The 22121-nt window shown below is 48.7% G+C and overlaps 1 protein-coding gene across 3 annotated transcripts in view; it reads left to right on the forward strand.

Moving 5' to 3' along the window:
• Positions 1–22121, forward strand: part of SSH1 (slingshot protein phosphatase 1) — a gene marked incomplete at both ends in the record, with an annotated part of 56510 nt that overhangs the window by 25933 nt on the left and 8456 nt on the right. For 2 of the 3 annotated variants that reach the window (XM_079717856.1, XM_079717855.1), the window contains 10 exons: positions 2346–2449; positions 5504–5568; positions 6013–6134; positions 10795–10863; positions 11944–12009; positions 14597–14791; positions 15958–16051; positions 16772–16900; positions 19359–19405; positions 21046–21192. In XM_079717856.1, coding sequence (XP_079573982.1) covers positions 2346–2449; positions 5504–5568; positions 6013–6134; positions 10795–10863; positions 11944–12009; positions 14597–14791; positions 15958–16051; positions 16772–16900; positions 19359–19405; positions 21046–21192 — 1038 coding nt within the window. The remainder of the gene's footprint in view (positions 1–2345; positions 2450–5503; positions 5569–6012; positions 6135–10794; positions 10864–11943; positions 12010–14596; positions 14792–15957; positions 16052–16771; positions 16901–19358; positions 19406–21045; positions 21193–22121) is intronic. The other variant, XM_079717857.1, reaches the window with a different exon arrangement.

Consider the following 22121-nt stretch of genomic DNA (forward strand, 5'->3'; position numbering starts at 1 on the left):
CCGCAGCTTCAAATCTCCTCTTTACAGTAAACGCCTGTGACTAATTTCGGGAGGAGGACAGGAGCAGAGTATTCCAGGGCCCCCATCCACACAGCCTTCTGACTTCACATGTAGCTGGGAGGCTGTGATTCTGTACTGGCCTCAGGAACACTGAGGAACAACTGGCCTTGTAAGTGATCACAGGATAAAACCAGCCTATGCTTTTGCATTGTTCCTTTCCCCCCCCCCCCCAAGGAAATGTAAGGGAAACCAAGGGGAATTTTTGCCCATGATTTCCAAGGCAAAGGTCACCATCAATGGCTGGCTGTTTCCAGAGGGCTCAGGTTTCTGGTCAGTATGGATTTTTTTTTTCCTTTTTTTTTTTTTAAACTCATGAACAAAAAGAGGTTGATGATGCCTTGCAAAGATTTTTTTCCCCCAGCTGCTTCGATGAACTGATTGTTGTTTGAAGTTTCATGCGTTTTGGAGTCTTTCAGACAGTGATGAGAGTAGGTAGTAAGTGATCCGTGTCTATCTAAAGCAGCATAGTTCTGAAAACAAACTCAGTTGTAGGGTTTTAAGGAAGGAGTGGGTGATAAGTTTCGGGGGTGGAAAAGTGTTGGGTAAGTCTGCAATTTGCTAAAACTAGACAACCTGGATTTTCTGTTGGCCAATGGATGCTAAAGAGCTTTTTGTCTCCCGTGGGTAAGTGAGACTCACAGAAAGGGTGCTTCTCGTTTCTTCCATTATTTATAGTCCTGGGTTCCTCAACACTTGAAACTTGCCGCACAGATACGGGACTCACAGAGTGGAAACGATGACTTGGCAGTACATGCGTGGTGGTAGATGAAGAAGTGCTGTCCATATGTAAAGTGTTGCCTTTAGGAAAGAGATAAAGCCCAGTTGTCCGTAACTCAAAGACCCGGATAAGAGGGGCAGAACTGAAACCTTCATATTTGGTATTTGAGCCGTCATGATTTTTAGCGTGAGAATTTAACCAGAAAAATGAGCAGATTTTATTTTGGACTTCATAGTATGGAAGATAATCATTTTTCAATTCCAGGAGCTGCTGACTTAAATGCTAGTCCATGTGGTGAGTTTTCTTAGCTCCTAGGGTTGTATTTTAGACTTAGCTGAGTTTTTTATTCCAGGATGAGAATGTTTAACTACTTACATTAGCTGTCTGGGGCAGTGGTGATTTTGCTATTTTATATTACAGAAAATGTCCTTGTGTTTCTGTCAGGAATTGATTTGCTTTCTATTAAAAAAAAATAGCACTCCTGTTACTTAGAGATTTTTTTTTCAAATCAAATTGTTTATTGGTTGCTGAAGAGAGAATGAATGATTTGTATAGTTCCCTATAATTTAACTGTGATCTTCTTTCACAAAATTAATAAACATGAAATGTTTTTGCATTATAAAGTATAGTACATATTTTATATTACTTTGAAAATTAAAAAATTTATAAAAGTTAATATTTGCTCAACAGAGTAAGTTTGGAAGAGAAGATAATTGTAGGTGGTACAACCCTCCCCCCACAGAAAAAAACAATTTTGGTGTATCTTATGTGTAGTTTTCAGAGATGATGTTATTTTTAAATAATTGGTGGTAATTAACAGCTAATACAGTCCATTGGTTTATACAGTCTTAATTTCTGCATAAGATAAAGATTTTGTTTTGGTAGCCAAATCGTGAAAGTGAAATTTTTTATTGTAATTTTTTAAATTATATGTTGAATGTAAATGTTATTGCTTTGTTAAAATAACAAAGACCAAAGATTCATTCTGCTGAGAAATTCATTGGGTCAACTTGAGATTTTTCTACAGGTTTTCCACACAGCAAGCTTGACTAAGTTAAACTGGTCAATAGCTACCCGCTTTTCTTAAGATGCAAACAAATAGTGAAAGTGTGATTTCATCTTCCTTGTATTCTGTAAAGGGAAGACACCAAGAAGCAGTGAGGTTGTTAAAAGTTCAGAGAGTTAGAAGCAAAGATCAACAGCAAGAGTACGAAAAATTAAAAGGGCACCACCCTCTGCTCATCAGAGAGTTGGTCTCTATTTTTAGAAGATGTTGTATTACAGAGTGGTCCCTTTACAGCATCCTGCAGGAAGGGGCTCCTACCTCTGGAGGAGGGCACGGAGAACCTTGGGTGTTTTAGCCGAAGCATTATTTTATCACATAAACTCTCCAGCAGCAGGCTTGTAGCAAAGGTTTGGGGGGAGTATGGTGTGAAATTACTATAGGAGCTATTTTATCCCATTTGCATGTTACATGCCACTCTCCAGCTTTTCCTCTGCAGCATGTCTCTGCCCATTTTCCTCTGTGAATTCCAGCCTAACTGCGCTCTGGTTTTTCCCCCCACAGCTTAAGTGAGAGTTTTTTCATGGTGAAAGGAGCAGCCCTCTTCTTACAACAGGGAAGCAGCCCTCAAGGCCAGCGGAGTCTTCAGCATCCCCACAGGCATGCAGGTGATGGCTCTAAATTGACGCTCTTACCCTGGGACTTATTTTCTGGGCAACAGAGGAACCCTCCATTACTGGCGGTGAGCACTTTGCTGGTTTTCAAGGCCAGGGAAATACAGGTTTGTAATGACAGGTGCGGGTAGAGGCTCTTGAGCAGGCCACGCACGTTTTCCAGATGGCACCGGGAGCCAGTGACCCTTTGACCACGGAGTCTACGTAAGAAGGTCAGCAGCTTTCTGTTTGGATATAAAGATTTCCTACTCAGTGTATCAGTTAACTGCAGATTTTAAGTTACAGTATGACTTTTTAACAAATGCACCAGAACGCCTTATAGCCAGATGTGGTCCCCCTTGAAATTAACCACCCTGGGGTCCTAGATGCCTAGTCCGTCATTTCTCTGAGCTTTTGGAAAACTCTCATTTGGGGAATTTCTTTACGAGCCTTGGGCATATACTGGGGTGGGAAGTCTTTATTCTTTAATGGTGGGTTTGGTTTTTTGGAAGTAGACAGAAGTGATAAAGTGGGGATCAAACTGAGTATTAATTGAGGTCCAAAGGCAAGCAAATAAGAGATGCCTGCAAAGGAATAAGACTGGTTTTCTTAGGTGACTTGACTCTGAACCTGAAGGCAGTTTGGAGAGAGGAATTCAGGAAACACTTGCATACAAGTGGATCTTTGTAGCTGGTGGGGAGCCTCTGCAGGAACTTCTTGGACGGGCAGCATGTGTCGGAGTAGGAGCTGGAAAGGCCTCTGCCTTTCAGAACAATGGCAGGTCAAAGCAGCTAGCAGTTGGGGCCAGTTTTTTTTGTCACTTGGATCATCTTGTTTGTCTCACCTCAAGTCATCCAGCCTCATTTTGGAGCTGAGTGCTTAGGTTAGAATTTCCTATCTTGCATTTTATAGCAAACACGAAGGCTCAGTCAATATTTTCACATACTGATATTTATAATCAAGATTTAGGTCTGTTTTAAGCTAAGGAAACAATCTTCCTGCCCTAGGAGGCAGTGTGTTTCATGGAAAGAATATTTGCTTTGGAGCCAGACAGACCTGGCTTCTGATCCCAGTTCTACAACTGTACAGAACATTCATAGTCAACTTCTAAGCCTCGGTTTCCTAATCTTTACAACGGCCATCAAATATTGGTAACTCAGACGTCGTGGAATTTAAAATTTACACACGTAAACAGACTTAGCTTCTCTTAGGTGCTCAGCGTCCATTGCTGTAATTATTGCTACGGTGACTGCTGGTACAATACCACTATAAACAGAAGCTTCGTTCTTGAATTTGCTAACGGTTCTGCCCTGTTAAGAGTGTAACTGTTTTTCGTGTCTTAACCATAACCCGTAAACAAACAAAGCCAGTGCTCAGCTTTGTTCCCCAAGTATGAAATGTCTCCTTCCTCTAATTCAAAGAATATTTTCGTACTGTGTGTGAGCCTGGGGAAAGTGACTGCAAAACCGTCGTGTAAAAACCCTAAGTCCAGCTGCTTGGCACATCTCTGCCATGTACACGAGTGTAGGAAGGAAGCCTAGTGTGTTGGCTCTTCTGCCCTAGGGTCTAGGAGGGCTGGTGAACTCCAAAAGGCAGGGGGGCGCCCACTGTCCACAGATGCTCAGTAGGTGACCCTGGGGCAGGCACAGACTAGACTTCACGTCAAGTCCCCTGGACGACCCACGGTCCCCTAAGCGAACCCCCATGCCGAGCCGAGTACAGTGGAGGGTTAACTCTGTCCATATCAAGTAATTCAGCTCATGTCAGCCAGTCCAGTCAGGCTGAGACTCACTCTTTCCAGGGCTGACCTATACTTTAGGCTCACATTCTCTGCCTTTTTTTTTTTACAAGTGCTTACTGAACACTTGAACGTACAGAGACTGTGTGTGGCTACCAGGCCGGGGTTGGGATTTTTCTCTGTCAGCAATTACACATCTCAGCAGACAGTCCCACTGTGTGGAAAACGTCCCTTTCACTGAGCCACTCATCAGTCAAGGGGTTGGTTTCTGCTTTCGTCTGTGTGCTGCTGCGATTCGGAGTGGATCGTGGGGTGGGGGTGGGGGGCCCAGGTGGGCCCAGAACCAGCCATGGTGGTTGTGTGCCATCCCGATCACGCTGGTGACACGACAGGTGAGGGCGCTGTTGGGGACAAGATGGGAACAGGGACCGTTACCTCCAAGTCGTCCCTCGTAGGACATGGTGCCAGTGTAAGGTGTCTTCCACTGTGGGATCCTGTAAGAGAACAGACGAGGGGGCACGTTTCCAATGACCTGATTCCTCTCTGAGGCAGGAAGTACCGTTCGGACAGCATTTGTCAGCCTCCCCTAAAATTCAAAGGACGCTTTTGCAAAAGGAACCCAGCCAATGGATTGATCCCTCTGGGGTTCTAATTGTGATCTATAGGGTAATTTTTTTTTAAAAGATAATTCTGTTTCTTCAGGGTGTTGCACAAGTTGAAATGAATATGGATTTTCTATGAGTTACTCCCTGCACTTTCTTCTAGATCAGCATCTTTACAGATGAACCATTTCTTCAGAAAGAACCCCATACAGACTTTTATTTTTGAAATATACATAAGCAAGGAAAAAAGTGGCACTAGAACCACCCTTGCTACTTGCTAGTTACGAAGCTCAGGTACGGGGGCCCCTGTGCTTGGGACACACAGCCCTTCTTTGGTGAGGTGGATCCTGCGTAGCTGTGGAGACTCACTGCCTCAGAGAACCTTTCCTCCCCTCCCTATAGCCCAGAGGCACCCCTGGGACCCTGGGGCCGCTCAGAGATGTTCAAAAGCTGACTCTGGATTACTGCCTCTTTTTTTTTTTTTTTTTTTTTTTTTGCGGTACACGTGCCTCTTACTGTTGTGGCCTCTCCCGTTGCGGAGCACAGGCTCTGGACGCGCAGGCTCAGCGGCCATGGCTCACGGGCCCAGCCGCTCCACGGCACGTGGGATCTTCCCGGACTGGGCACGAACCCGTGTCCCCTGCATCAGCAGGCGGACTCTCAACCACTGCGCCACCAGGGAAGCCCCGGTGGGTGACCTTTTTTAAACTTTCTTCATTGGTCCAACAGGGGACCTGCCTCAACACCTTCAAGTAATGATCAACCTTCTGCGTTGTGAAGATAGAATCAAGCTGGTAAGAAGAGACGCGAGTGGCAAGTTTTAATTTTTAATTGTGACGTTTGTAGGGACTTACTGACGAGCAGGGGCTTGGGACGGGGGGGCTCTTACATCAGAGCAGGTTCTCCCAAACCGTTCTCAAAAGCCAGAGCCCGCTCTGCTCCTCGGTACCCAGAGGTTCAGACAAAGGGGGTGTCAGGTCTCTGGGTCAGTCTGTGCTAAGCTGGAATCATCATTCGCTGGAATTTATGTGTTAACCCCTTTAACAAACTTTGGGGGTCTCCTCTGAGCCAGGTACCATCCCTCATGCTGGGGATATAAATGAGACGTAGGAGTTTTCATCTAAATTCCTAAACTCACGGGGGAAAGGTAGGAACAAAAGTCTTTGGTCTTGGCTTGGTGAAGGAAGGGGGTGACCATCTGGCAAGGCAGGCCAGTAAGAGCATCTCTGCCTGTCTAGGCCGTGCGCTTGGAGAGCGCCTGGGCTGAGCGGGCCCGCTACATGGTGGTGGTGGACAGCAGCGGGCGCCAGGACACGGAGGAGAGTATCCTGCTGGGAGTCGACTTTTCCAGTAAGGAAAGGTGAGTCTGATGGACGGCGGCTCCTTTCTGTGATGGGGGCAAGAGTGGCTTCTGGAAGAAGGTTTTCAGGGTCCTACATCCACGGGGGCCGGTGATGGTAGGTGATGGGGTGATGAGGCACTGGGAATGGTGGAGCCCCTGGTTTTAGCTCTTATGTGCCGAGTGCTGTGCTAGGTCCAGTCTCTACTCTCAGAGAGCTCAGGGTCTGCACTGTGTGCTTAGAGATTTAACCCTGGGTCCTATCAGGGGTGCCCTAGAGGAGGGCACCTTAACCAGGAGGGCTTCCTGAAGGAGGTGACGGCTGTGGCGAACACCCCAGGACAAGCAAGAGCCAGCCAGGTAAATCAGGAAGGCGCCCTCCAGGCCGACCATCCCATACAGAAGTATGTGATTGATCGGCATTGTATCGAGCGCCTTATGCAGTATTAATATCCCGTGGATTCCCAAGTACTTGTTGACGGGTCCTGGGTCAGAGGCTTGAGGAGAGGTTTGGAATTTCCCAATAACTGGAGGCCAAGTTAGTTGTATCATAGACCCTGTTATGTGTGCGAAATGAAGGTGCACGACTCTCCTTACATCTAGGATAAGTTAATGCGAGTGAGATCATTGCAGAACCTGAATTTGTTAAAACTGGATTAAAGTAGATGCCCTTTATTCATGATTCATTAATTTTCTCGTTCATTAAGCAAACCATTCATTTGCCTTCTCCTGTGTATGAGGGAATAGACTCAGCCCGGGAAAACAGAGAAGCAACAGTAAGCACGGTTCTCGGCCTCAGAGAGCCTGTAAGCTCAGCGAGGGAGGGAACCATCGCCAGAACCTGGGGTGATGGGCCCAGTGATGGGGAAGTGTGGGGTTCATTCCACACTCGTGACCAGGACTCCATTGCTGGTCACAAGTAAATGAACTAAAAGGGAAGCCGTTTCCTTTATGGCCTCGTTCCCAGGAGCATTCTGAGTGAGTTTCTGCAGCTCGCTTAGGGACATGAGTCCGAGCTGGCGCCCGTGGCCTCGGCTGGTGGGGAAGTCTGGATCTGGAAGGATCTGTGTCAGGACGTGCCTTAAGGGGTGAGCTCCGAGGAGCCCCTTGGAGACCAGAGGGCTCCGTGCTCCAGGTCGGGATGCTCCCAGGCAGGTGCCCTCAGAAATGGCCGGGGCTCCATCCTTTTGGTCATGAGGCAAAGAGATGTTCACCGGTGTTACGGTTACGTTTGTTCTCGGAATGGCTGGCCGGCCTTTCTGAGGGCCTGTGGGGGCAGGACTTCTCCCACCGTGTGTCATCCATCCCAGCAGTGCTCTCTGGCCCTGAGCTGAAAGCTGCCTCCCTGGAGAATGTGCCCATCGTCTCAGCCCGAGCCACCAGGGCCTCATAGGAGGCTGCCCCCATCCAGGTCATCTCTGTGACTTTGGTCAGAGAGCACAGAGCAGTTAACCCGATGCTTCATAAGCGTCTCGCCCCGTGGGGTAGGCGGTCCTATAACTCACGTTTTACAAACAAGGAGTCAGAAGCCCAAGAGGCTGGAGTGGTTACACCAAGGCCATCCTAGGAACAGAGCTGGGATTCAGAATTGGGTTTTTATTGTAGACCTGTGGTGTAGACCCACTCATTGTCCTCTGCGCCCCCTCGTTCACCAATCTGTTCATACCGTCACGGTGCGTGCCCTTGTCTGCACGCACTTTCAGTACGCCAGGTGCCCTGCCAGGTGCCCTGCCAGGTGCAGGGGCTACATCGGTGGGAGAGACCGGCCTCTGCTCCCTTGGAGCTCACAGTCTAGATGGACGAGGGTTAGACCCACGAGCACCCTGAGACCGTTCTCTACACACAGGCCCATGTGCTCATTCCCACCCACTCTCTGAAGCGCCCCGCCCCTCCTCTGCCCCCTGGGCACCAGCCTCAGTTCTCAGCATGTCCCCGCTCCCTGGGTCCTCTCTCCTCTGCTGCACACTCTGCGCTCAGGCCAGCGTCCCCTCCGCCGTCCCAGACTGCGGCACAGCCCGAGCACAGGTGCCAACTCCAAGGCCAGTGCTGGTCTCCTGTGTTGGGGAGATGGGTCAAGGGGCTGCAGAGGGTGAGCGGGAACCACACGGACCTTCCTGTTGTTGGGCCGGATGCAGCGTCCCCCGCGCCCAGGCATAGGGGCCAAGAACTGGGCGCTTTTATCCATCTCCAACTTGAAAACAAAGCCCTTGTCCTTACAGAAGCCTTTGGCCTGCTGAGAGCATGATACATTTGTTTTTCTAAATTCCTGCCATGAGATTTTGTTTCCTTATTCAAAAAAAGAGAGAGATGAGGTGCCCCCAAAAGGACTCGCCCCAAGGAGAGGGAGTCCAAGTGCAGTGTCAGGAGAGAGCGTGGGAATGACGCCAGCCACAGCGGGCTCACGGGTTCTCCCTTGGAGTCACATCTACACATGATTCCTCTGGGGATCAGAGCAGCTGCCCTGCAGGGGCCATCTGGGGTTATTTTGTTTCAGATTCGGGAACACCGTGGGTGCTGTGAGCACGAACACCGTCCTCCACTTGTTAGCGTTTTGCAGCCCGTAAAGGACAGGGCTGTCTCCTTCCTACACCTCCAGCCCCCGCGCAGGCCCCGCCGGCTTCTCTGTCCCTGCCGCACCGGCCCCGGGGACCGGGGACTGCTTTCTTCCCCTAGAGGTACCCCCACCCACCCGTTTTATCCTTCAGGGCTGTGCTTCCTCTAAAAAGACCCAGTTTCCCTGACCACGTGTCCCGTCCCCACTTCCCATATATATAAACCCACAGGCCCTCCTTCACTGTACAAATCTTACTGTCACTCACTACAGGACTAGTGGAGACTCACAGCAATAACAGATAAGGGGACGTGATGGAATTGGCACAGTTGTTAAGTCGTGTCCCGGTCTCTGGTCTGCGCTCTTGACTCCAGGTTGAGACCCTGAGCGGAAGTCTTCCTTGGCCTTCTGCCCACCGTTTGTAGCTCTCACCAGGCTCTTCCCCATCTCTGCACTTAACGGAGGAGGGCAGTTCAGATGCTGCCCTGGTCTCCTAAGCACCGTTCTGTCTCCGCCCGCCCCGGCCCTGGGCCTGCGGCTCCCCAGTCTGTGCTCCTTGTAGCTCCTCTGTGCCGTCTTCTCTCCTCATTTCCAGTCCCTGGTGTGGGTCGTCTGTGCTGAAAGCGGGCGAGTGTCCGGGTCTGCCCACACCCTCCCAGGGCACCCTCTGGCCTGGGCTTTCTACGTGTCTGTCTTGGGCTCCCAGCGGCCCCCTTCTTGCCTCTCCCCTGTGCGACACAGCTGAGTAACCCTGGGAGCTCTGAGTCTCAGTGTCAATTTTATTTTGCGGCTGTACAAAGGAAATATCATTAACCCATCAAGAATGGGTAGGACCAATGTAAAACAGATCACTAGTGGGAAGGAGCCGCATCGCACAGGGAGATCAGCTCGGTGCTCTGTGACCACCTAGAGGGGTGGGATAGGGAGGGTGGGAGGGAGACGCAAGAGGGAGGGGATATGGGGATGTATGTATACATACAGCTGATTCACTTTGTTATACAGCAGAGACTAACACACCATTGTAAAGCAGTTATACTCCAATAAAGATGTTAAAAAAAAAAAAGAATGGGTAGGACTGCAGGGTGGCACCAGAGAATTTGCCCAACACAAAAGGCTTAGCCCACTTTGACCCAAAGGGCTTGAAACTACCTTCCCCACAGATACAGAAGCAGAGGGTGGAAAAGATCCCCCGCGGCTGCCGAAGCTCTGGAGGGAGAGCGGGTTCCTTGAACCCCAGAGCTGCCTGTGTGCACAGTCGTGTGTGTGTGTGTGTGTGTGTGTGTGTGTGTGTGTGTGTGTGTGTGTGTGTGTGTGTAACCGTGCTCCCTGGGGGGCTGTTAGGCGGTAGCAGAGATGTCAGCACAGGATCCCTGGAGATGTCTGAGCTGCCCTTGGCAGTGACGGCTGTTTCTCACAAGCAGACTCTTTTTCAAATGCCTGAAGAGTTTTCATAGTGATCCGAGGAGACCCTCTGATAAAGCCCTTTCTTTTCCTCTGTGTTTCTCAGCGGCGCCAGGCTCTAAAGTGGTTAGGTATCATTTCACTGTTAGGATGGGCAAAACAAAAGCAGATTAAACTAGTTTTTAAAACAGCAGCTGCACAAAAGGTACAGAAACAGAGGTCCAAAAATGAACTCCAGTCATGGTGTTGGCACTCTCCCCTCCCCTGTCGCTCCAGGACAGGAGGCTGGGGGTGGCTGCCACGACCTGCCTGTGTCCCCCGGACTGTGTGTGGCCTCGTGCCAGGCGTGTGCCAGCCATCAGCGGCTTCAGCCCTGCTGCAGTGTGGGCGTGTGGTCAGCTGGTTACTCCTGGCCCCCGAGAGCCGCAGCTGAGACCTGGCATTTATGGAGCTGCAGCCACACCAGAATGCTGGGGTCAGAGTTCCCTGTGACTGTCTCTAAGCTGGGGTCACTGGCCATCCCAGACCCACATCTTCTGGAATTCAGGGGTGAGCAGTCCTTGCAGACAGCCTTAGAACTTCTCCCAGATACACACCTAGGCAGCTGGACGCAGGGCAGGTGGTGGGTCCCCCATGAGCTGGACAGGCTGGGTGGAGACACAGAGAGGGAAGACCACATGCAGGCAGGTGGACCCTAACTCTAGGCGTCTTCTCTTCCCTCCCCTGTAGTAAAAGCTGTACCATTGGGATGGTTCTCCGACTGTGGAGCGACACAAAAATCCACCTGGACGGAGACGGGTAAGGAGATCTCTCAGGAGGCTTCTTTCACGGTAGACTTTGAAACACGCGTCAGTTTGGGCATCGTTGGATAATCATTAACGACAGTCACACGTGTGACATGTTTACCACATCAGGAGAAATAACATTGCCCTCCCATGAGCCACACAAGGCAGGGTACGTTTGGGACATGACATAAGGGGGTTGGGTCACGAAGTACCAACAGAAACATTTACGGGATATCTGCTGCTGTGTGAAGTTCAAGAACAGCAGTGAACAGACATTCATTCACTTGCCTTGATTTGTTAAATGAACACTCGCTGTGTGCCCTCCATGGGCTGGTCCCTGCAAGTTCACAGATGAACATGATGCAGCAGGAGCTCTAAGTCTTTGAGGGCTGCAGGGAAGACACACAAGCAACAGGTGCAACAGTGTTTCAGGTGCCATTTGGGGGGCTGCAGAGGAGGAATCATCCAGGTGGGCCTGGGCAGGTAGACCAGGGCCAGGGGGCCGTCCAGATTCTGGGGGGAACTACTCAGGTACTGTCACGAGTGGGAAGAAGCAGGAGAGGAAATTATCTCTACTTGAATTCCAGCAGTAAAAGTTACGTTGCCTTCTAGATAGAACTGGGAGGGAAAGATAAAAATTAGATTTATTGACGACATGGGCTTATGGTTTACCTTTTTCCTTTTTAAACTTTTGTCTTCCACTAATGTATTTTTTATGCAAGTATAAAAGACACAGATGGAGTGTGGGGGACAGGAGGTAGCGGGTGGGGTGGGACAGTGCAGGCAGGTGAAGCGAGATGGTGTCCAGTGCCGCTGTTGCCTCACACGCTTTGCTGGGCTTTTAGTTTTTGGCTGACTTTGTATTGCTGGGTTAAAAGCCAGTCTTCCGGATTTAAGAACCTATCTCTTTTTTTTTTTTTTTTTTGCTTTTGGCTTTTGCCCTTGTCTCTGTGGCCTGTGGTCCCTCATCAGACAGCGTGAGACACACTTGTCCTCAGGGTGTCCACGACAGGCTGTCCCCCCCGCCGTCTGGCAGGGATGTGGTCGGAGGGTCTGACTTCTCACCACGCTGTCCTTTGTTTTTCATTCTCAGTGGATTCAGCGTCAGCACGGCAGGAAGGATGCACATCTTCAAGCCCGTGTCTGTCCAGGCCATGTGGTAAGTGTGGTTTTAGGGACTTTTAACTCCTTAGAAATATTTTCCTAGCTGACAGCACAAATAAAAAAAACCGCACCTACTTAGAAGCACATTTAGGTATGTTTATTTTGTGTGTGTGGCAAAAAATATGTATCAATAACAAAATTTACCATTTTAAGGACACAATTCAGTGATGTTAAGTACATTCACAATGTTGTACACCCATCACCACTATCCATTTCCAGAGCTTTTTCATCATTCCAAACAGAAACTCTGTACTTATTAAACAGTAATTCCCTATCGCCCCCTCCCCCAGCCCCTGGTAGCCTCTATTCTACTCTCTCTCTATGACTTTGCCTATTCTAGGTCCCTCATATAAGTGGAATCATACAGTATTGGCCCTTTTGTATCTGGCTTCTATTACTTAGCATAATGCTTTCAGGATTCATCCGTGTTGTAATACTTCATTCCTTTTTAAGACTGAACAATAAATTTATTATATGGATGTACTACTTTTATCCATTCATCTCCTGATGGACATTTGGGTTATTTCTACCTTTTGGCGACTATGAATAGAGCTGCTGTGAACATTGGTGGACAGAGTATCTGATTGAGTCCCTGCTTTCAGATCTTTTGGAATTTCTAGATCATGTGGTGATTTTGTGTCTAACCTTTTGAGGGACCACCAGACTGTTTTCTGTAGCAGCTGCACCATTTTACATTCCCACCAGCAATGCACAGGGGTTCCAGTTTCTCCACATTCTAGTCAACACTTGTTATTCTTTGATTTTTTTTCATAATAGCCATCCTTATGGGTATGAAGTGATATCTCATGATTTTGGTTTGCATTTCCCTAATTAATTAGCCTTGAGCATCTTTTCATGTGCTTATTGTATATCTTCTTTGAAGAAATGTATATTTTGTATATCTTCTTTGAAGAAGAAGATATACATTTTGTATATCTTCTTTGAAGAAATGTCTATGCAAGCCCTTTGGCCAGCTCTTAATTGGGTTGTTTGGTCTTTTTGTTGTTGGAGGTACCTTGTTTTTATGTTTCTACCGTCCCTGCTGACAAAATGTCATTTTAGCATAAATTCACTGGTTCCTTGTCCCTGGCACACTGAGGGTGATCAGTTTGCTCCATGAAGGCAACAGCACTCTGCTAGGCATTGAGCATCTGTGGAGGCATAAAACGGACATAATTCCTGTCCTCCTGGAGTTTAAAGTCTGTTGAGGGAGGTGGCCATAAACCCAGAGCAGAGTCCTATGTTATACTGAGGGGTGGGTGCCGGGCTGTGGGATACCTACTGCAGGGGGCAGGGGCCAGGGCAGGGTAGGGCCTCCCTGGACACCTGCATTGGGGGGTGAGGTAGCTGTGGGTGAAGACTGCGTTCAACTTTCAGACCTTCTCTGAACCCGATACACATCCTAGAGCCTCCTCATCCTTGGAGGGCTGCACAGACCACTCATACAGCAGACTCCACACGGCAGTCTCTCTCATATAATCTGGAAAAGACTTAGGAGAAAGCCGGTGGCCTCTGATGAGAAGAATTCTGCCCAGTGTTTCAAAATAATTACTCTTTTCTCCAGGACAGTGAGAGTGATGCAGGATCCTCCCATGGGCCACGCGCTAACATCGTTGCTTCGTTTTTATGTCTTCTGTTCCTGCAGTCAGTTCAGGATCATTTGGGGGGACATCATGAACTCATCGTTCTCTAGACGTCCCAGATGTTCCTTTGTGGCCCTGGATAATTTGTTATCTCTTTCTCTACGAGCGAGTAAAAAAACAGGCCTATGGGTTTTTCCAAAACTTCAGAACGAGAATAAAATTTCGTAAATATTCAGCTCAAGTTTCTTCCCTCCCCCAGTCTAGAGCTAGGACAGATGTGGACCACTGGGGAAAGTGACGTGGGTTGCAGTGGTTTTTACACTGTTGTTGAGCCATTGGTTCTCTGATAACTTCTCCATCCAACGCCTCGCTTGTCCACCCTTCACTGATACCTGATTCATCCCATTCACTGAGAAATACTCAGCCCATTTTTTTGTAAAAAGAAGTAAGAAAAGGATAAGTAAATTGGCTGTTACCAATGTATACATTTTCAGTCCTGTTTCTCCTGCCCGACTCTGCCTCCCACAACTTCTTCTGCAGTTAGTTCTTGTGAGTTTCTCATTTCCTTACGCAATCTAAGCATCAAAGCTATTATAACATTGATGAGAGGGAGGTAGAAATTAAGCGACTGGGAATGCAGTCACTTATCTCTGCTGCATGTTGAGGATGCTTTCCTTCCAGCTGCTCGGCTGCATTGCGGTTCCCACATTCAAGGTAACCACAACCTCAGAAGTGAATCTCAGTTCCTGGGAGTTCATTAGCGGATGTAAAGTGACCTGGGAGCCTGCCCGATTGGGAGAGTTGGAAAGTTTTGTTGTTTCCTCGTTGGGGATGGTGACAGGCGCCGTCTCTGCTCTCGGGGTCGGTGCCTGTGTCCCAGAGACCCGCAGTGGTACCTGGCGGCCACGTGTCCCCCTCGTAATCTCAGATGTAAGAGCGACTCCAGCCCAGCTCCCCTCGTGCCTCCCGGGCCTGACCCTCTTCCCCTCCTCACCCCAGGTCTGCCCTGCAGGTCCTCCACAAGGCCTGCGAGGTGGCACGCAGGCACAACTACTTCCCCGGGGGCGTGGCGCTGCTCTGGGCCTCCTACTACGAGAGCTGCATTGGCTCCGAGCAGAGCTGCATCAACGAGTGGAACGCCATGCAGGACCTGGAGTCCACGAGGCCCGACTCCCCCGCCCTGTTCGCGGACAAGTGAGTGCGAGTGCGGAGCCTCCATCCCTGCCCCGGTCCCCGACCCCGAGCCTGCCCCCCCCCACCACGCATCACAGCCCCATTGTCTCCCAGGGGTTCCTGACCTGCAACCCGTGGGTGTCTTTGGCTGGGGAAAGGTCTGACCACCTCCCGCATCCCGCCCCCCCACCCCCCGCCTTTTAAAATGATAGACAAATTCGGGTGTGAATGCATTTCTGGGGAGCAGCTCCGTAACGTTCATCAGCTTCCCTGTACCGGTGCTCTGGTCCCTCCTCCTCAGGTCCAAAGTCTTGATTTCCAAAGGCTCTTCCTCTGCCTATAAGAGTGTGATGAATGTGACATCCGGTTCCTTGGGTCCCAAAACACACCTGCACAAAGGCAGGCCGAGGGCGGGCGGCTCTGAGGCAGCAGCGCTGCCCCACGTGGCCTGAGGCCACACTCCATTAACTCTAGTTCCAGAAGGAGGGAGCCGCTCTCCCCTTCTCTCCTGGTTAGGACCCTCCTCCCCAGAGCATCATGTTCCATGGGGACACCACACGTAGGAGGGCTGTGGACGGAGGGGGGCCCCCCGAATGAGGGGAGGACCGGGAGCCACATTGTATGAGGCCTCAAAGAAATTACGAGAGCGTTGGAAAGGATACATGCCTTTGAACATGTGAAGGGGCTTGACGTACAAGAAGGATTGTTGTGGTCCGTGTGGCCCCAGGGTTAGAACCAGGCTGATGCGTAGAAGTTGCAGGGAAACACATAGATTTTGGTTCCATGTAAGCGTGTAAGGACGTAACGGGAGCCGGATGCAGCTGGGGCCATGGGCTGCCTGAAGACACAGTGATGTCCTCAGCAGAGTCTAGGGGGTCTGGGCCGTGGGGATGTCGCATGGCGGTTCCAGCATCCGGCCCTGAGAGGCTGAGGCTCTCCAGACCCGCAGGACGAGTCTGCTTCCCAACCACCGTTTGCCCCCTTGGTCTGCCGTCCCCTCTGGTGGCCCCTGGGCGACTTCCCTGTCCCTCTCCCCTTCTCGCTGAGAACGTGCCCAAGCCGTGTTCCGTGTAGCCCGGGAGCAGCTGGGGTATCTGTGAACGCCGACCGCAGGCTTCCCGTGGCTTCCCGTGGCTTCCCGTGGCTTCCCATGGCTCTGCGCTTTCCTGAATGTGATTTCTCTCCAGGCCAACTGAAGGGGAGAGGACTGAGCGTCTCATCAAAGCCAAACTCCGGAGCATCATGATGAGTCAGGACCTGGAGAACGTGACGTCCAAGGAAGTAAGAGCGCTTCCCTGCTGGGTGGGCCGGAGGTCATGGGCATCCCTGTGTCCTGTTGCCCTAGCGCAGCCTAAGTCGGGTAGATCTAAGAGGTTGAAGTTGCCATTTTAAAAAGCCATATACAATCTCTTTATTAATTAGTGCACATAAAAAAATCCTATTGTGATACCTTCCAAAGCAAGATGAAACTGCCTTTTAATGTTTTTCTCGATTACTTTTTTCTTTTTTCTGTTGCTCTTTGTCCGAGGAATGCAATGAATTGTAGTAACAGCTTAAACTAAGTAGATCTAATAGGTTGAAATTGCCATTTAAAAAAGTCATGTACAATCTTTTTATGAATTAATACATAATAAACCCTATCGTGATACCTTCCAAAGCAAGATGAAATTGATTTTACGTTTTCACGGTGATAGATTTGATAACTGGAAAAGCATAAGTTTTTTCAACTCAGTAGAAAAGCTCCCAAGGGAATCAAATTCTTTCTTTCAAATAATAAACGTCCCCTAGTCAAATTCACATTGAGGCCGAGTAGCCTGCATTCCCACCACCCATGCGTGTGTGCAGTGTGTCTAAATGCATATATGCTTACTCTGAAAAAAGCCCCAAAACACTTTTTTGAAAACAGTCATAGTTCATGTTGTGACTTTATTACTTCTTTGGAGAAACTGTTTTGTTTTGTTTTTAAACAAACCCCCTTTCCTAATATTTTCCACTCCGCAGATCCGTAATGAATTAGAGAAACAGATGAACTGTAACTTGAAAGAATTCAAGGAATTCATAGACAACGAGATGCTCCTTATCTTGGGACAGATGGACAAGCCCTCCCTCATCTTCGACCATCTTTATCTCGTAAGAGGCACAGCGCACGGCAGGGTCTGGTTTGGGAAACGTAAATCAGACCTTGATTTGTTTGGAGTTTGCAGCAAGTCATAGAGGGGGAGAAACTTGAGTTCCTGGAGCCTCCGTCCTGACTTTTACGGGAACTCCCCTCTTGACCCCTTTCTCTGGCCTGCAGCCTACAGGTTTGCTCGAGAGCCAAATGTTTGCGCCGCAGCTCCCAGCTGAGCTGTGGGGAGTTGTTTGAAAGCTCTCTGGTGTAGTCAGCTGGCAACCGTTTTCAGATGCACACCACCCTCCGCCTTCATCGGTCACTAACAGAAACCCCCTCCAGATGGTCTGCGAACTAAAAAAACCCCAGTTACTAAAGGGAACACTCGTGCCTAACCCCAGAATTATGCCTCCTCATCCCGAGACATGAGAAACAGCAGAGGAGACAGACCAAATGCCTGAAACGCAGCATCCCTCCCACACCCCCCACTTGTCCCCTAGCTGCCCCCTGCCCTGCTCCCAGAGCCCGTGGAGGCAGCAGGCCTTGCTGACACGGCTGGCGGGGCCTGCACATCACTCTCTTCACTCCGTCCCTCAGTCAGATTTCTTAAAGCTGTAAGTCTCCATAGAAGGCAGCTGGCAAGTTTTCAAAGTCAGGGGGTTATAGAGGAAGGCACGCTACTAGTTAGTGAGGCAGCACGGTGCGATGGAAACCGGACCCACCCAGCAGGTTCCCACTCCCCAGCCTGACCAGCCAGGTGCCCGGGGGCAAGTCTCTTGGCCTCTCCTTTCCTTCATCCTGTACCTCAGGGGATGAGTATGAGGATTAAGTTAGTACATATTTTAAGCACTGAGTGCAGTTTCCGTAGGCACTCAAAAATGGTACCCATCGTTAGAGCAGAAATCACATCCTTGGAAAGTTGAGGACGTGTATTTGCTGCCAAAGGCATGAATGACTGTGTTTTCTGCCTGTAGGAAGTAATCAGTAGTTCCCCAAATGTGTATGTCATGATACATATTTAACGTATTAAATATATATTTAGCGTATTTATATATATATATTGATCTATATACATAGATCTATACATGTTTAATGTATATATATTTAAATGTGTATAGATGTGTGGATTTGAAGCCTGAATCTTGAAAGCAGCCCTGGCTGTAATCCTCTCTGGGAAGTTGATTGTTTTCCCTGGTGGACACAGAACCGAAGGCACCTCGGCCCGTCTGTCCACTAGGTGGTGATCACGGCAAGAGGATGCTCACAGGCTTAGCAGAGCTTTTGTTATTTTTTCAGCATGGTTTGGTGCTTTATGTCACTTTTTCCATGAGAGATACTAAAGGAATTTTTATGTTTGAGCCTCTCCCTCCAATATGAAAATCCAGCTAGTGCCCACATGCTGCCAGCTCCGTTGGGGCCCCTGCAGCCCCTGCATCTAGAGTGGTCCACCCTCTTGGGAAAGGAAGTTTATAGGGAGACCAAGAGGGTGCTTTTGCTCTTTGTGACTCTGTGTCGATTGCATTTCCTAAGACCAAAGTGATGTTTTTTTCTTTGTTTTTTCCCTTCCGTGTTCTTTGCCTGCTCAGAAATGGGGGGTTTTGTATTTTTTTTAATCCCATTTTTAAAGTATGAAGTTAGAACATGTTACAGAAAGTTAGGAAATATAAGTTGAAGAAAGAAAATTTAAAAGCATTCTCAATTTCACAAATCCAGAGGCAGTCACTGTTGACACTTTGGTATGTTTGTTTTTCTATCTTCTGGTTTTTTGTTTTTTTTTTAATGCATTTACAGCTTCTTAAAAAAGAAAGAAAAAGAAAAAGAAAGAACTGTACTGTTTGATTATATAGTTTTGTATCCTGCTTTAAAAATTTTTTTTTCATTATGTGGTATTTCCCTGTGTCATTAAATATCCTCCAAAAGTATGATTTATTTTAACGGCTCCATCATATGATTTCTTCTTGTCGGACCTTTGGGTGGTTTCTGCTGTTTTGTTATTATAAATAACCGTAAATATCCTTGTACATATATCTCTGTGAATTCTGGGTGTTTCCTTAGGGTAGCTTTTTGTAAGTGGAATTTCTAGGTCAGAGGGTGGGAACTTTTTTAATATTGCCAAATACTTCCCAGAAAAGGTAAACCAATTCCTGCTCTAGTCAGTGGTATGTGAAAGCGCCCTCTCCTGCGTGGGAGGTCGGAGGTCACTGCCTCTGGTGACAGGACCCTGCTGGAGTCTTAGGAAAGGGAGTGATGAGAGGGGGCAGGGTCTCCTCGACCAGCCCCTTTCCCTGACAATGCCACAAACTCCTGGGGGACCTGCTCTGATATCGGCCTCTTTCTATCAGCTTTCTTATCGGCCTCTGAGTCCAGGGGCCCATGAGATACCCATCACCGTCAGGGCTAGCGCACACCGTACATCCCGTAAGCAGCTCTGAGGCTGACGTGTGACACTCACGGGGGTTTGTGTGATCTGTCCCCCAGGGCTCTGAATGGAATGCATCCAATCTGGAGGAACTGCAGGGCTCAGGGTGAGTCTGCTCCCCGTGTCTCCCCTCATCCTTCCAGGCAGCTTAGAAACACTCAGCCCAGCCGTCCATTCGAAGCCGAGCCGGGCGCTGCCTGCCTGCCTGCCTCGAATTGCCCACCCCAATCTCCAAAGCAGCTGCCGGCCTGATTTGCATAGCTAAACAGATGTGCTTCAAAATACCACCTCCTGAATAATCCATGGGTTTTAGATTTGACTGGGGTTTAGAAATACGTGTGTCAGGGAGAATGATTCTAAATCACCTTCAAATGGTATAGGACAGCCTGGATGCTGATGCGGCCACGAGCCGCCCCCCTCCCCCCTGCCCTGCAGAGATGCTGACAGCACCAGTGTGGACACACTTACCGGTGGGCCACTCCTGGTTCTCTCTGTGGTTGTACTTTTGAGCCTGGTGGGAATCTTGCAGCTAAATGCTCAGCGTTGGCCAGAAACACATGCCTGTCTCAATCTGAGAAATACTCGGCAGCAGGGATAAAAAATGCTTAAACCTAGACCTTCAAGAACAGATGTCTGGACATTTTTTAAAAAAACAACACAGCCACAAAATCACCATCCTGTGGGTCTGACATGATGGCATTCTTGAATTACTGCATTTAAAAGTCAAGACTAAACAAATCTTAAAATATATCTTTAGAACTACTAGTTAAGATGTGTTCTTTCAAGAGAAAGGGATCTTAAAGTATAGGGTGATGCTGTGTATGCTTTATCTTGCTGGGAATAAATAAACGATTTTAAAGGTTTTTCTTTTTTTTCCAAAGCATTTATAAGTATGCTCTTTTGAAATCTATTTGAGGTGTTTTCAAACTCCTGAAATTACGTTGGTCTTCCAGGAATGTAAGTATTAAGGTTAGAGAACTATAGAACCTGAGTTAGCTGGGTTAGCAGACCCTCCCAACTATTTATTTATTTATAGCCTGCCTTGTTTCAAAAAGGAGTTAAGGCAGTTCCCAAGGATATAAAAAATGGATGGCTATATTCAGCTTTTTAACTACTTAAAAGTGGAGACGTTGGGGTTTTTTTGTTTGTTTGTTTGTTTTTGCGGTACGCGGGCCTCTCACTGTTGTGGCCTCTCCCGTTGAGCACAGGCTCCAGACGTGCAGGCTCAACGGCCATGGCTCACGGGCCCTGCCGCTCCGCGGCATGTGGGATCTTCCCAGACCGGGGCACAAACCCATGTCCCCTGCATCGGCAGGTGGACTCTCAACCACTGCGCCACCGGGGAAGCCCGGTTGTTTTTTTTTTTAAAGCCTCTGTATACTCATAATGGTTACAAATTTTGAAACTTTAAAGGAGTTAAAAAATGTATTTAGGTAATATGTGTGATTACTTTCCAGAATTAACGTTGCTTAGCAATGCTTTGGACGGAGCTTTCTTTTTATAAGTTTTTTAGGCAGAAATTTGTTTTTTATCATAAATATAATGTATTCTCATCATGTAGAGGGTATTTAGAAGATACCAAAAAAAAACCCCAAAGACCACCACTATGAAGTCCTGCCATAAAAACACAGACCCTTTATAAATGTGTATTTAATTTTTTCTCTGCTCAGTTTGTTGTTACTTTGGTTTTTGTCAATCCACATTCTGATTCTCCAATTTGTTCTTTTTTTTTTTTTCTCATTGCAGTGTTGACTACATTTTAAACGTCACTAGAGAAATAGATAATTTTTTCCCTGGCTTATTTGCGTATCATAACATCCGAGTCTATGATGAAGAGACCACAGACCTCCTCGCCCACTGGAACGAGGCGTACCATTTTATAAACAAAGCAAAGTAAGTGGGCGGAGAAGTCAGAGAAACCAGGCTGGGGAAGAAGCTGACCGGCAGCCGCGGGCTGGGCAGACATTAATGGTGACCCCAGACATAGCTGCCTCCTGGCTGGAGGGGCCTGTGATGTCTGATGGGCCTCTGGTTTTATTTATTTATTTATTTATTTATTTGGCTGCGTTGGGTCTTCGTTTCTGTGCGAGGGCTTTCTCTAGTTGTGGCGAGCAGGGGCCACTCTTCATCGCGGTGCATGGGCCTCTCACTGTCGCGGCCTCTCTTGTTGCGGAGCACAGGCTCCAGACGCGCAGGCTCAGTAGCTGTGGCTCACAGGCCCAGTTGCTCTGCAGCATGTGGGATCTTCCCAGACCTGGGCTCGAACCCGTGTCCCCTGCATTGGCAGGCAGATTCTCAACCACTTCGCCACCAGGGAAGCCCGGGCCTCTGGTTTTAGAGTGCTGGACCCCAAGCATCGAAAGGGCCGAGTCCTTGATCTTCTCCAGGGGTCCCCAAATGAGCTCATTCTCTTTCACCTGCCGTGACATTTGACCCCCGTTTCGTCATTAGCACTGGCTGCAGGCAAGGGCCCTGTACCAAGCGGACACTCTTGGGAGCTCTGCGCATGGGGAGTCACAGAGCCAGAGGAGAGAGGAGGCGGGGCGGATCGTACGTGACTCAGAGCACCTTTGGGGCTGCTTCCCTAGAGAAATCTTCTCAGAAATCTACTCGGGCAGATGCCCTGAGCTGTGGCCCACCTCCACCTGAGTTAGTGTGACTCCTGTTCACGTAGAATGGGACGGACCATCAGGGGTCCCCACTGCCCCGAGCCTGCCACTGCTGTCACGTGTCTTTTGTCCTCACCTTATTCTCCTGTGGAACAACTCTGTCCACTGAAGTCAGGACCAGAAAGAGACAACTCTTTGAGATGCTATCAAGAG

The sequence above is a fragment of the Hyperoodon ampullatus genome (genome assembly GCF_949752795.1).
Source record: "Hyperoodon ampullatus genome assembly, chromosome: 13".
NCBI lineage: Eukaryota > Metazoa > Chordata > Mammalia > Artiodactyla > Ziphiidae > Hyperoodon > Hyperoodon ampullatus.